This window comes from Vipera berus, assembly GCF_964194415.1.
Source record: "Vipera berus genome assembly, chromosome: 6".
Classification (NCBI taxonomy): domain Eukaryota; kingdom Metazoa; phylum Chordata; class Lepidosauria; order Squamata; family Viperidae; genus Vipera; species Vipera berus.
In genome coordinates, this window is record NC_138208.1 from 70953612 (window position 1) to 70966468 (window position 12857).

The window sequence follows — 12857 nt, forward strand, 5'->3', positions numbered from 1 at the left end:
GGAGACATTTGGGGCTAGGAGAATAAGGAAATAAGAGCCTATTTCACTATTTTTGAGCTTCAGTTTCTTTTATATATCTAACTCTAGCTGTGGCCAGGAAGCTGAGCCACTACCCCCTGGTTCTCTCTCTCATTTTTATCCAAAGATATTTAAGTTATTTGTAGATATTGATGTCTTAGTGCACCACTGTGCAGCAGACATTTTATCCTTTTTATCTGGCTTTGAAATAACATAAAAGAACTCCAGAGTGAAATCCTCAAAAGTCCCCTGAGTCTTATTTACAAAAGCTACAAAAGGAATTTGACTATTTGGGGGCATTTTTTTTATCCTCAGTGATTTCTTCAGCTCAGAGAGATGCACAGCTGGTAGGATAACTGAAAGGTTGACAGACACCTGAAGTCTTAATTTCTGCCCCAGACATTAGCAGCCAGTGGCTCTTCCTGTGGAGACAATTGTCTCTTGTTCAGCAGTTGCATGGTGTCAGTCTGCATTGGGAACAATTGGAAAATGACCTTGTAACTATTTCCTTAATTTGTCTAGGTGTCTAACCTTCTCCTTCTTTAATGGCTCAGGGAAGGTAACAACCGTTCCAAACAAAATACACAAAGGAAAAATACAGCATTACTGTTCTTTTCAGGAGCAAATTACAGACAATATTTAATGCATCTTTTAAAACAAAATCCAATTTAGGGACCAAAAATAGAAAAGACTCGGGGGCTTTTTCATTTGAAGTCCTTTGGAACTGGGGCTTGGAAGGGGAAAGTTGAACTTTCCCTCCCTAAAGCACTCTATTTCAATTGGAATGTGAATCCTATTCCTCTTTTAAAGCCTCTGCTAGAGCTTCTACTAATGCCTTTGAGAAGGGCGTGTTGAGAATGTTTGGCTTGACTTTAGTTTTACTTGTGAACTCCTAAGGCCACCTGCAAAGCAATTGATAAATGTTAAAACAGGCATATAACAATGTTGTTGACATTTTGTGCCCAATCATGGTCTCACTCTAATTTATTGAATAAACTGCAGTTGACTAATTTCACACATCATCTAATTCCAAAATCTAAAAGAATATATTATAGATAAGTACAATGTGCAGACTGAGTCCAAGTTAATTCTTACCTGTTTAATCTCTGTTGTTGAAGACTTGGCGGTGCCAAAATTGGAAGCTAGTAAATTCATAAGCCGAACCTCAGTCTAAGGACTCCTGCCTGATGGTATAAGATCTCCTGCCTTGGGCAAAGAGGTTGGACTGGAAGACCTCCAAGCTCTGATTCACCAAACCTTTAGGGAGCCCTCTATGGTGGAGGCTACAAGTTCCATCCATACAAGCATGTCCAGTAGCTAGATATGAAGTAGTTGGCGTCCTGTATATGTGAAGAATGAGAGGTTGGTGTAGGCTGCTTTAAGAAGAGATTCTTCTAGGATTTGTCTTTACATGCCACTGTGTAGCATACATATCTTAGAAAGTTAACCATAAATTACATTCCTAATATTTGTTTATTAAAGCTAATGGATATTAAGTTCCACGAGGTCACGGATGTTGCTCCAGAGAAACAGACACTGGATCTAGGCTACAACTGATAGCCCTAAGATTCTCAGTATATCTTATAATAATATAATTGTTCTGTATAATAGAGCAGATGTTTCTTTCATACCCAAATATTGGAAGACATTCACAAATTAAAATTCAACCCCTGCATTTGATTTCACTTTCCATTATTCAGAGAAATCATATTTATTTCTCATTTATGAAAGAATTTCAAATCAGGGTAAAACAAAGTTTTAAAAAATGCATTAAATCAGTTTTACAATAAAACCATTCTCACATCCTAAAGATAAAACTTAAAACATAGCTTAAAATTTTAGAATACAGCATGAAGCAATAAAATTTTCATGATCACAAAAAGAGCATCAGGAATTTATTTATTTAAAAAAATATTTTTAAAGGTATCAAGAATGTATCTCATTAAAATAATTGTAATGAAATAAAAATTGTTAAAGAGAAAATAAAGACAATAAAAAGAATAGTAAAGAGTGAAAATGGAACAAGAAATAGAAAAGAAAAAGATTACAAAGAAACAGCCTTCAATCGTTGACAGTGGTTATAGATGTATATATTACTTAGCGCTCTCTCTGTAAAATTTCATTATAATTTCCTTCTTTCCATAGGCTACCCTTTCTAATCTTCAAACCCATAAATCACAAGTTTATTTTTCTTAGTCAACAAAAAGTCCAAAAGGGGTTTCCAGTCACTAATAATGTACTGTAGTTGTTGAACTTTCTCTATTGAACAGGTTAATTTTGCCATTTCTGTCCTCTTCATCAACCATTGTTGTGGGTATTTCATAATATTTCCATTTCTGCACATAAAATAGTTTCGCAGAAGTAATCATGTACAAAAGTAATCTTCCATGGGTGTTTTCTAATTGACTATCCATTAATCAGGACCAAGAATTTATCTGAAAACTCCCATTAAAACATCTTATTTCCCTGAAGGACCAGAGTATTTTGCAGGTTGAGTTTGAAAATTTGATGCAGGCTTTTGATACATTTCCACTTTTATGGCCATGTGTAAGAGTCACGCTAGCACTTTTTCCTAAGAATGATCAGACCACATTTCACCTGATTATGGCATTTGGACAGGAGTCTCTGTTAAGGAGTTCTGATTAGCTTTCAAAGCAAGCTACAGATCTATACAATTAAGTTTGAGAGACGATGAAATCTTACTGAACAAATCTAGCTTTATTCAGCATTAGGTGGAACACAGTTGGAATAATACATCAAGTCTTTAACAACGGTAAGATGAAAAGAGGAATTCAAGAGAAACTGATAAAGTGGAGATAATAAAAAGTAAAAGTCTCTTTCAATTCTAGTTCTGCTCCTGATGACTTTATGGACAGGTCCAAACTATTTTCTTGGCAATAGAATTGAAGAGCTTTGCCACTGCTTTTTCTGAGGATGGTATTTCCCCCCCCCCAACTTCTCATCTACTCCACAGTCTTGGAATTCCCTGTAGTTTTCCTTCCAAATATTTCTGCTATGCTAAAGTTTCTGAATCTAAATGAGGTCAATCAGATGCTGTCACCTCCTGAGAAATTTGAGGCATCTGAACACAATGTTGAGGGGACTTGGCACATTTTTTTACAATAACAAAGATAATTATTTCTCATCTGCCCAATAACCAGATCTGTCATGGAAGATTACAAGTTAAAGCAAACAGACAAACTAGAAGTGTTAATAAAGACCGTGGGGAGGATACAATAAAAATGATTTAAAAAGTCCCTTCCCAATACAACACTGACATTTTTTTAAAAAAAACAAGTAACCTCACTCCAAAAGTTTCTACTGGAAAATAAATGTCTTAGGCAGATACTGAAAATATCTTAATATATGCTATTCTTGGCTAGTGAAAGAACAAATGAAGAAGCTTATTCAAATTATTTATTTGTGTTGAGAGAATGGAAATTTTGCCAAGTGGAAGAGAGCAGTTGGCTGATGGGAAAATTTGCACAGTGAAGTTGTAAAATTTCTACCACGATAAAAGATTAACTTGTTTGCCTCAAAGCTGTTCTGAAAATATTAACATATTCAATAAATTAACAAATGAGAGAGGAATTATATATAATAAACCAAAAAATATAATACCAACAACTACAGAACAATTTTAAGAAGGATCTTGATGCTAGGATTATACAAATTTTGAAGTTTATTCAGAAGGGGGGTGTATTTGAAAGCCTGGAACTTTGGATACATCCCTTCCTAAAAGTAGATTGTTTAATCTTCTATTCAAGCTTGAGACAAGATGTGGCTGCTTTAATGAGCTGCATTTGCTTTAATCGGTCAACGTATTAAAGTGGTTGTGTCTTTTTCAACCTTACAGAAACTTCAGGTATTGTGTTCACATGAAACACCTCTTTTTTAAACACCTCTTTTCAAATCATTTGAAGTTTGCACAGATTTACCTGGTACCATGGAGCCAAATCGAAGGAATTTTTTTCAGAGATGTGCTTTCTATTGATGGTGATTGACCTTAAAAAGATACGTATTGTCTAACACTGCCTTTTCTTTCCATTATTTTCTTGGCTCAGGATTGCAAACTTCCCCTTCAAAGCATGCTGGCTATTCTGTCCGGATGGAGAATGCAGTTCCCATAGTCACTCAGGCTGCTGGGGCTCAGCCTCTTCAGATCCAACCAGGCCTCTTAGCACAGGTAAATAATAATTTTGGACCACGCAAAAACTTTAAGGAACTAGACAGAGTTGTCAATAAGGAAGAGAGGTTCACGTGTGGAAGTTATTATGGATTTTGAGAATGTGCATGATGTTATTTGACCTTTCATCTTTTTATCTGTGGAGGGAAGAGCTTCCTGGGAATTTGAGACATTAGACAAAAAAAACCCATCTCTATTTTTCCTTAAGCCATTTGCCTCCAGCCACACATGATAACAGCTCTTTGCAAATACATTTGATTTCCATATTTGTCTTCCATTAAGTAGGAATGCTCCAGTTAAACATGGCTACATCAAACTAGCAAGAACAAAACTGAGCTAGAGAGACCATTGAGCTGACTCTATTTCTGGTAGCAGTCTAAGACTAGAAACTGTTAATTCCAAGAACAATTCTCTCGGAATTTGATTAGTAAGCCTTATCAAGAAATAACAATACTAGAATGATGGTAGCCATACCACTTTCAAAGGAGAAATGTTCTGCAAATTAGGGCTGAAAAATCTGGGTTTTTTTCTCATGCTTTTTCAATGTAAAGGAAGAAGTTTCTTTAATGAACATAAGGCAGTCTGCATCAATTGATTCTTTTGAAAATAGGTATTAGACTTCTTATCCATTTAATAATCAGCTCTCAAAACTTCCTAGGAAGTTTGGCCTCACCCAAAATACGATGCTTGCAAGCAGATCCTTAGGAATGCTAGTTATCTCGTTTAGCTGCCTTTTATTTCAAATAACACTATTATGCACCAATGCACAAAAGTGAATGTGGGGTTTATGTCAGGAAAATCCAGTGTTCTTGGATACTAGAGGATTCTAAAATCCTGCAAATCACTGCCTTGCCTGGATCTCCTTTCCAGCATCAGTTGCTTTTCTTTTTGTGCTTCCAGGCTCCCGTATCTTGGGAAAAACAATATGGAGTAGAACTTAAAACATGTGTCGTTTCTTTTCATTCAACTTAATATGATCTTCTGTCCTCATGACGGGTCATTGTTAAAGGGCACTTGACTGATATGAATGGAGTCCATCTCTGTGAAAACTTGCCATCCTTCTCCAAGAAGTACATGTGAAGGATAACTGTCATATTTACAAATAACATTGAAATATTCCATGAAAAGTTAAAATTTTATAAACATCAATATGTAAAATATTTGGACAGAAGTACCTTGTAAAATTAGATTAATTGTCTGGCTCTGCGCATGGGTAATCACACAAATTAGACCCAAAACATTTGACAGGCTTCTGAGTTGGCTGCATTACAGTTGGCAGTTACAGCAGACAGACTAAAAATACTGAGCTGATGCAAAGGCTTAATCACTAACACTTAATCAGATAAAGCAGCAGGGGAGATTGTTCAGGTAGTAATTATAGCATCTGAATCAGGAATATGGAACGTCTTTAGGAGTCAGAGGTCATGTTTGGGCTTTGAGTGATATATTAGGGGCTGCGCTCCAAGAATTAAATGAGGTCAGAACATTCAGATTCTAATATTCTCTCAAGCAACTTTTCCAAAAATTTCCAAAATGCTACCCAGCCCTAATACTATCCTTTTCGGTCAGTTAGATTCATATCTTCAGTAGGAGTAATTGTAAAATTGTAAAAAAACAAAATGCTTTGATTCCTTACAAAGCCAATCAAACTAAGCCCAGCCCTGCTTGACGTCAACCATAATCACCACCTGTAGCCTCAGGACTCTGTCGAGCTCCAGGAACCCTCCCTAGATATCTGCCAAATTCTCTTTTTAATGTGGCCGAAGAGGAATATAATTAAAGACATAATTGGAAATGAATTACATATACAAATGTAAATGAAACCAAATGTATTTTATTTCTTGGGCCCACTGTGTTTTCTCTAGCACACCATTCCAAGGCCAAAATATGGCCGCCTGCTAAGAAAAGTTGCACCTCCATGCCTTGTTCCTGCTTCTCCCTTCTTTCAGTGTGTAGGTAGGAAGTAGGAGGCCGGAAAAGGAAGTTTCAGGTTCAGCTTGCTTGCTACTTGGCCCTTAAAAAAAATGCTGTGAAATGGAAAGCTGTCCCTGTGGAATGTTCTAATCACTTCTACAGCTGTCAGAGATACACTGGGTTCTCTCATGGCAAATGGGGGAAGAGGGAGGCAAAGGCCTGACATTGTAGATGCCTGATGCTTTGCGATAATCTCTGTAGGCTGATGGACCACAGTTAGTGTGACATCTTCATAGCTGTTGATTACCACTGGAAATGTGATACAACTGCCTGAGTCAATATCTTGCCTGGAAGGCCTAGATAGAGCAGGTGAAAAACCAGCCTCCACAAGTCCATTTTCACCCCAGAGAGGCAGGTTTATCTGCTTACTGGTGCAAAATGTGAGAGGCCACTCTAGCTGCTTCTTTGGAAAGGTAGCAGCTGCTTCTTTAAAAGGCAGGAGTCGGCTTTATCTCACTCTGAAAGCTGGAAGAAAGAAACTGAGAAACTGTTTGCACCAAGGAATTTGAAAAATCTATTTTCTGTAAAACATATTTAGCATACCTATGAGGGTGCATGTGTATGTGGGAAAAGGGAGTTAGGCTGTCATAGGTGAGGTTTTTTAAAATAACAACAACAACAATAATAATAATAATGAAACTTGAAATGCTAAGTTCATAAAGAAAGAACAAGGAAGGGAAAAGGTACCTGGAAAGTGGGAGACGTCAACTGGGGAAGATATATTCTTAGTAACTTTGGGGCTGTGCCTAATGCATACATTCACTGCAATTCATATGATAATGCTGAAAGTAACGGGAATTATTATATAAGCATGCAGAAAGAGAAGAGAAAGCATCTGATATTTTCCAGGAATCTTCATGCAGTCTTTGCACAAGACATGAATCGTGGTTAATTGAACCATGTTGTATTGAATCAAGTCAACTCAATTGTCTGAATTTGCAGAAAACTGACCAGAAACCTGGCTACTGCCATACACTTTGCCCTTCACTTTTAGATCATCAGCGGGGCACCTTTCAATTGTCCTGCTGTAGGTAGATTTTGACTGTTAATTCTGCTTTTCCTGTCGCAATGTCTGTGTTCTAGAACAAATAGGCTGATTGGATTTGTAACAAGTGCAACTTTCTTGTCGGTTTAGGAAGAATCTTAAAACATACTTGTTCAACCAGATCTTTTAATTGTTCTGTTTTAAATTGCTTTTCATTATTTTTTATTTTATAATGTTATTTTATTGTTTGAGTGATGTTTTAAGATTTGTCTTAAAATGCACATATTTCTGGGAAGCACCCTGAGCCATTAAGAGCCTGGGCTAGCCCTTAATTGAAAGCCAGATTGAGGTAGTGATTAAGTCATCAGGCTAGAAACCCAGAGACTGTGAATTCTTCTCCCACATTAGGCACAATCTTTCTAGGTGTCAGTCACTTTCTCTCCGCCCTAGGAAAGAGGCAATAGCAAACCACTTTTGAAAAACCTTACTAAGACAACTACAGGGAAGTTCAGGCGGTTTCCGAGACTCTGATATGATTGAATGGAACAAAAAGTCTTTAATTAATAAATAAAGCTTACGTCCATGGCTGGTATCATACACTGAACTGCAAAGTAGCCCATCGGGTTTTAGCTTAATATTGTTGCATGAATTTAGCCTATGGCTCTGGATTCCTGTTGAAATAGCTCTGGTTTGCACAGGGGCCACCATTCATGTCCTTATTATCCTATGACTTGAATTCTCCCAATTACCTTTGTTTATCTAAAATCTAGGTCTTGAGTTACTCTGAGTCCATGTTTTCAGGCTGTACTCAGAAGACATTAAATTGCCCTGCTGTGGCATGTAGGAGGAATCCTAATATGACCTATGTATAAAATCTTACCTATTTCCAACAGTGAGTCACTTGAGTAAGATGACACTTGCCACTGTCTTAGGTGATGCCATCTGTACTTACACCTCTGTTAGGTGGCAACATCTACAGAATGATGCTTACACAGCAGAGAAGCTGTTTAGCCCTCAGAATGAAGGCTCAAATACTGTAACGCTGCCAAATGTTAATTTAGAATTTACCAAGAAAGGAGAGAGCTCAAGATATTTGTTCATTAGACAGAAGGCATAAGGATGAAATTATATCTCAGTGTAGACTTGTAGCTAGATTCCATTATGGAGGAAAATTAACCTTGAACTTAGTAGAGTTTACTTTAAATAAACATTAAATGCATGAATACCTACACAAATGTACTTTGGAGAATGGATGCAACCTAATGTAATCTTAAATTGGAGACAGGCCTACTAAATTCAGTGAATGTATTTGTAAATAAACATTATGTACTATTGAGTGCTCTGTATATACCTACTTTGAAATAAGAGGTTATTAAGATCATTGCTTAATGCTAGTGATGTTGCCTTCATGCTTAGTTTGATTTAAGAATGATCTAAAGTTAGATTATTTTAATCTTGAGGAAGTATTTTCATGGCTTATCCATGTTCCTGACTACTGCTACTAAATTAGCTATGTTGTTGGAATGTTTTTCGCTGATTTGTGCTAATCTGCTGCATGTTATGGAACAACAATTTTCATCTGAAAACTGCATTCCACTGGGAGTATTCTAGAGAAAGCTACATGCCAGTGATGGGTAGCACTATCTTTTGATCATTCTCTTTTTTTCTGATATTCTCTTTTTTCCTTTTCCTTTTTTCTTTTTACCAATCTTGTCTCCATTTTCCTCCCATTACTCTTGGTAGTGATCTAAATAGGTGGAGGATTTTTGATAACAGTTGGAATATGGGCATGCTTACAGTGATTATGAGGGCGGCAAGGCTCAGCACTTTCGGAAAGTTGTTGCTGCCAGCTAATGAATGGCTGATTCTTGCAGCTCAGATATAGTATTCCCATAGGCCAACATCTGCATATGACCTTATTCCTGCATTATCCTCCTCTATTCTTTATTCTTATATTTATGTATTAAATTTGTTTGCCACCCGTCTTGCCCTAAGGTGACTCTTTATTCAGTACTGTAAAAGGCTCTTTAAAAACTGATTATAAGTAAGGTTTGTTAGCACGGAACACAGTGGATTATAATAGCGAGAACTATTTTCTGTTCTGATCCACAGCAAGCGTGGCCTAGTGGCACTCAGCAAATCTTGCTTCCTCCAGCTTGGCAGCAACTGACCGGGGTAGCTACTCACACCTCAGTCCAGCATGCTACTGTAATCCCAGAGACCATGGCAGGGACTCAACCACTGGCAGACTGGAGGTAAACAGAAAAGAAACCTTGTTCCATGGGAGGCTGTTTGCAGGAGCTAAGCATTGTTCATAGTTGAAAGTTATAGCTATCTCCTCATCATCGTGGCCCATGATTTGTCCTACAATTATTCTGTTGTTCAGATTTGTCCATAAGTGGTAGATTATCAAATGTCACTTTTGGGTTGTCTTACCCTCAGACCTTCACCATGTGTGCATCCTTCATCTGTTCCAATGATCTGAAATTAAGGTTGTTTTCACACGAGCCTTTTTCGTCTAGACACAGAAGCAACTGATACCAAATGGCTCAGTAAGCAGCAGAGAACATTTTTAGCTTTACAAGAAATAGTTTGTTGTGATAGTTAATAATAAAAACCAGTTGCCTTAATGGGACATTTAAATTAAGACACAAGAGCTCCTGAATACCACACAGAACTTGGTCTAGTACTATGATTTGGAGAACATTAAGAATTCACTTGAAAGCGCACACTGTCTGGATGTGACATTGGGAAAAGTTATTGCAGCTGCACTAAAATATTATCTCAAATACAGGAGGAGTTCAGGGGAATGGGAACGTGGAAAGAAGTGAAAGTTATTTCTAAAATGCTTGTCAGATACAAGGTGTTGCCATTGATTTCTGAATAGTTTTTTTAAATATACCAACTTCCTTTCTCTCCTTACAGAAATACACACGCTCACGGTAGCCATTACAATCCCATCATACAACAACCTGCACTTTTAACAAGTCATGTCACCCTTCCAGCAGCCCAGCCTTTAAATGTGGGGGTAGCTCATGTCATGAGGCAACAACCAACCAGCACCACCTCATCAAGGAAGACCAAACAGCACCTATCATCAGCAAGGTATGGGGGTGGGAGGGTGATCCATGTGGGAGAGAGACAAGCAAGCTTTTGTCTGTTCTTCATACAGTCTGTTGGTTAAAAAGAGAGGAGAGATCCAGTATGGAGCTATTGACCCCAATCAGTTCATTCATTTTCTTCTCACTGAGCAGACACAAAGGATTTTGGAAAATGAAAAAAAAATCTTTAGATAATCAGAATATACTAAAAAGTTTGAATGAATTAAACATATCCTGTTCTGAGTGTGGAACAAGCTGTTTTGATTTTGAAATTGGCTGTTTCAAACACTTGGGAAGTGTTATGAACTCAAAATAATTCTGTTTCAAGTGGGGAATGTTCTTTTTTGAGCTCAGAACACCTCCCAAATATACAGAACAGTCCATTTTATGTTTGGAATAAAAAGCTTTAAATTTCAAATGGTTCAATACAAACTATCTTACACATCCCTTTCATGAGAGATATTCCCAGGGTAGATGTGGCACTGTTGAATTCCCACATGCACATTCCCACATACAACACAAATTTGCTCAAGTCAGACATTATTCTCAAAATGCATAGCACGTGAATGCTCGCAATAATCTCCCCTCATTGCCAACTGACAATGTACAAAAGAAAAAGCTTGCCTGTGCATACTGTATAGGCTTTTGCCTTTCAGGCACTCACACTGAATATCTAATGTCCATGAACCCAATGGCATTTGAGTGGGGTGAGCTTTAATTCAACTGATGAGCATTCCTGCAATAACAATATCTGAATGGGTCTAATATGAGTCAAATAATCTTACCATGTTACATTTTGAGATGCAGACTGTAAAGTGTGAATACAGGAAACTAAGTCCAGAAGTCAGGATTAAATAACTCACTAGCTGATCTGAGTTTGCCCTAGATAATTGGAAAACATTTTTAACATAGGAAGTTTTTTAGAGTAGTCATACCAATGGTCCATTATTTACCTCCCCATGAACCAGGATGGAGTTCATGGGAAAGAGAGGGGATAGCTCCTGTCTCCACAGTCTCCCCTGTCTGCATCTGAACATCAGCCAGAAAAATGATGCTGAGCAAGGGAGACTTGTAAGAGGTGGTCAAACCAGAGGCAAAGGCTTGGTGATGTGTGTTTTGCCTATCAGTGATGTCTACCATCATTCTGGTCAGAGATATTGCTGATTGGAGGATGGATGTTTTAGGTGAGGTCTTCATTTGGTTGGCTATAAATTGTTTTTCTGGCACGATTTCCTTTACAACTAAGATTCCGGCCCATAATATAGGTGACATCAGCCTATGAGCAAAGTACCAGATCATGTATGAAACCCTCCCTTAGATATTATAGTATTCTTTCCAACTGGGTGTAGCAGCATTTTGTCAGAGGAAACACTCAAAACATTTGCAGACTGTGCCTCTTGAGAATGGAATCTAATCAATGTGGCTGTCAAAACATTACTTTTAATGAATCCTACAATACTCTCAATAATAGGAGAAAACATTGAAATAGTTCCACACTTTATAAAATGGGGAAGCATCCTTACTTGCTTACTCTGGTTGAGGCCAGAGAACCTATAATGAATTTGTAACAGTCTCTGTTTAAAAACCATCTGTTTATAAATAAGTGCTTTCCAGCTGCCTTTCCCCATGTGAAAAAAAGGATAGGGACTGCAAAAGCCTGGTCAACCATGAAAACAGGGAACGGATTCTCCTAGCACATCCTGGCCTGCTAAACTTCCCCCATCTCCCCACCCACACACACATGATATTTACTTGGGGAGGTGGGAGATAAGAAGAGGCCCTTGCAGAATGTGCCAGTTCTATAGCTTGAAATCTGCTTGGCATGATAATACATTATACAAACGAGTGATGCACTTCTCTGGAGAAAAGAGTGCTCTGTGTCTCTCATTGGTATTCAGCAGGCACCATGAATGCTACTGTTCAGTCATTTGTTATGCAAAGGACTCATTGCAGTGTATATGTCCATAATTCCCCTCCCTTTGATAATGTTCCGGCTTGCTCTTTGTTTGCTCTCATGCCAATCCGAGCACTCGGACAAAGGCTGGCTGCAGAATACTTTTGCCAGAAGTAAAACTTAGCTTACTTTTGATTATTGTAGCAGATCACACTGGAACGCCAACCCCCCCAAAAAAGTGATTGTAAAAGTAGGTTGGCTTCTTGGAGAGTAAGTAGTAGGTCCAAGAGGAATTTAGTGCCTTCCCAAATTCTGTCCAGCTTTCAAATGTAAGTTTGCGATCCATAGAGAACTGCATTTTAAGTGTTCCAAATGCTTCTGCTTCCTAAACAAAGCAACACCATAAATGGATGAATTTTAGAAATATGTAGGATTCAGATCTGCAAGAAGAAAGGCTTTTGATTTTGGTGTAAGTTCCCTCACGGAACCTGTATGAAGTCAAACTATTTTTTTCTGGGCTAGGAAAATACACGTTTAGGTTAAGGAATCAGAGACTTTGCACACTGCTTTAAAGAAACTTTTGTAGCAAACATTTTTCTTTGACGGGTGCAGATGTTTGGAAGGTGCCTTTTAATTTCCTGAAAGGGGTCAGTAGAAGGGTAATGCAGCTTTTCTATTTTGCTCTGAAATGACATTATC

The 12857-nt window shown here is 37.8% G+C and overlaps 1 protein-coding gene across 2 annotated transcripts in view; it reads left to right on the forward strand.

Annotated features, from left to right (window-relative positions):
• Positions 1–12857, forward strand: part of HIPK2 (homeodomain interacting protein kinase 2) — a 146117-nt gene that overhangs the window by 118958 nt on the left and 14302 nt on the right. For both annotated transcript variants that reach the window (XM_081331054.1, XM_081331055.1), the window contains exons 9-11: positions 4083–4204; positions 9276–9418; positions 10089–10268. In XM_081331054.1, the coding sequence (XP_081187180.1) occupies positions 4083–4204; positions 9276–9418; positions 10089–10268 (445 nt within the window). The remainder of the gene's footprint in view (positions 1–4082; positions 4205–9275; positions 9419–10088; positions 10269–12857) is intronic.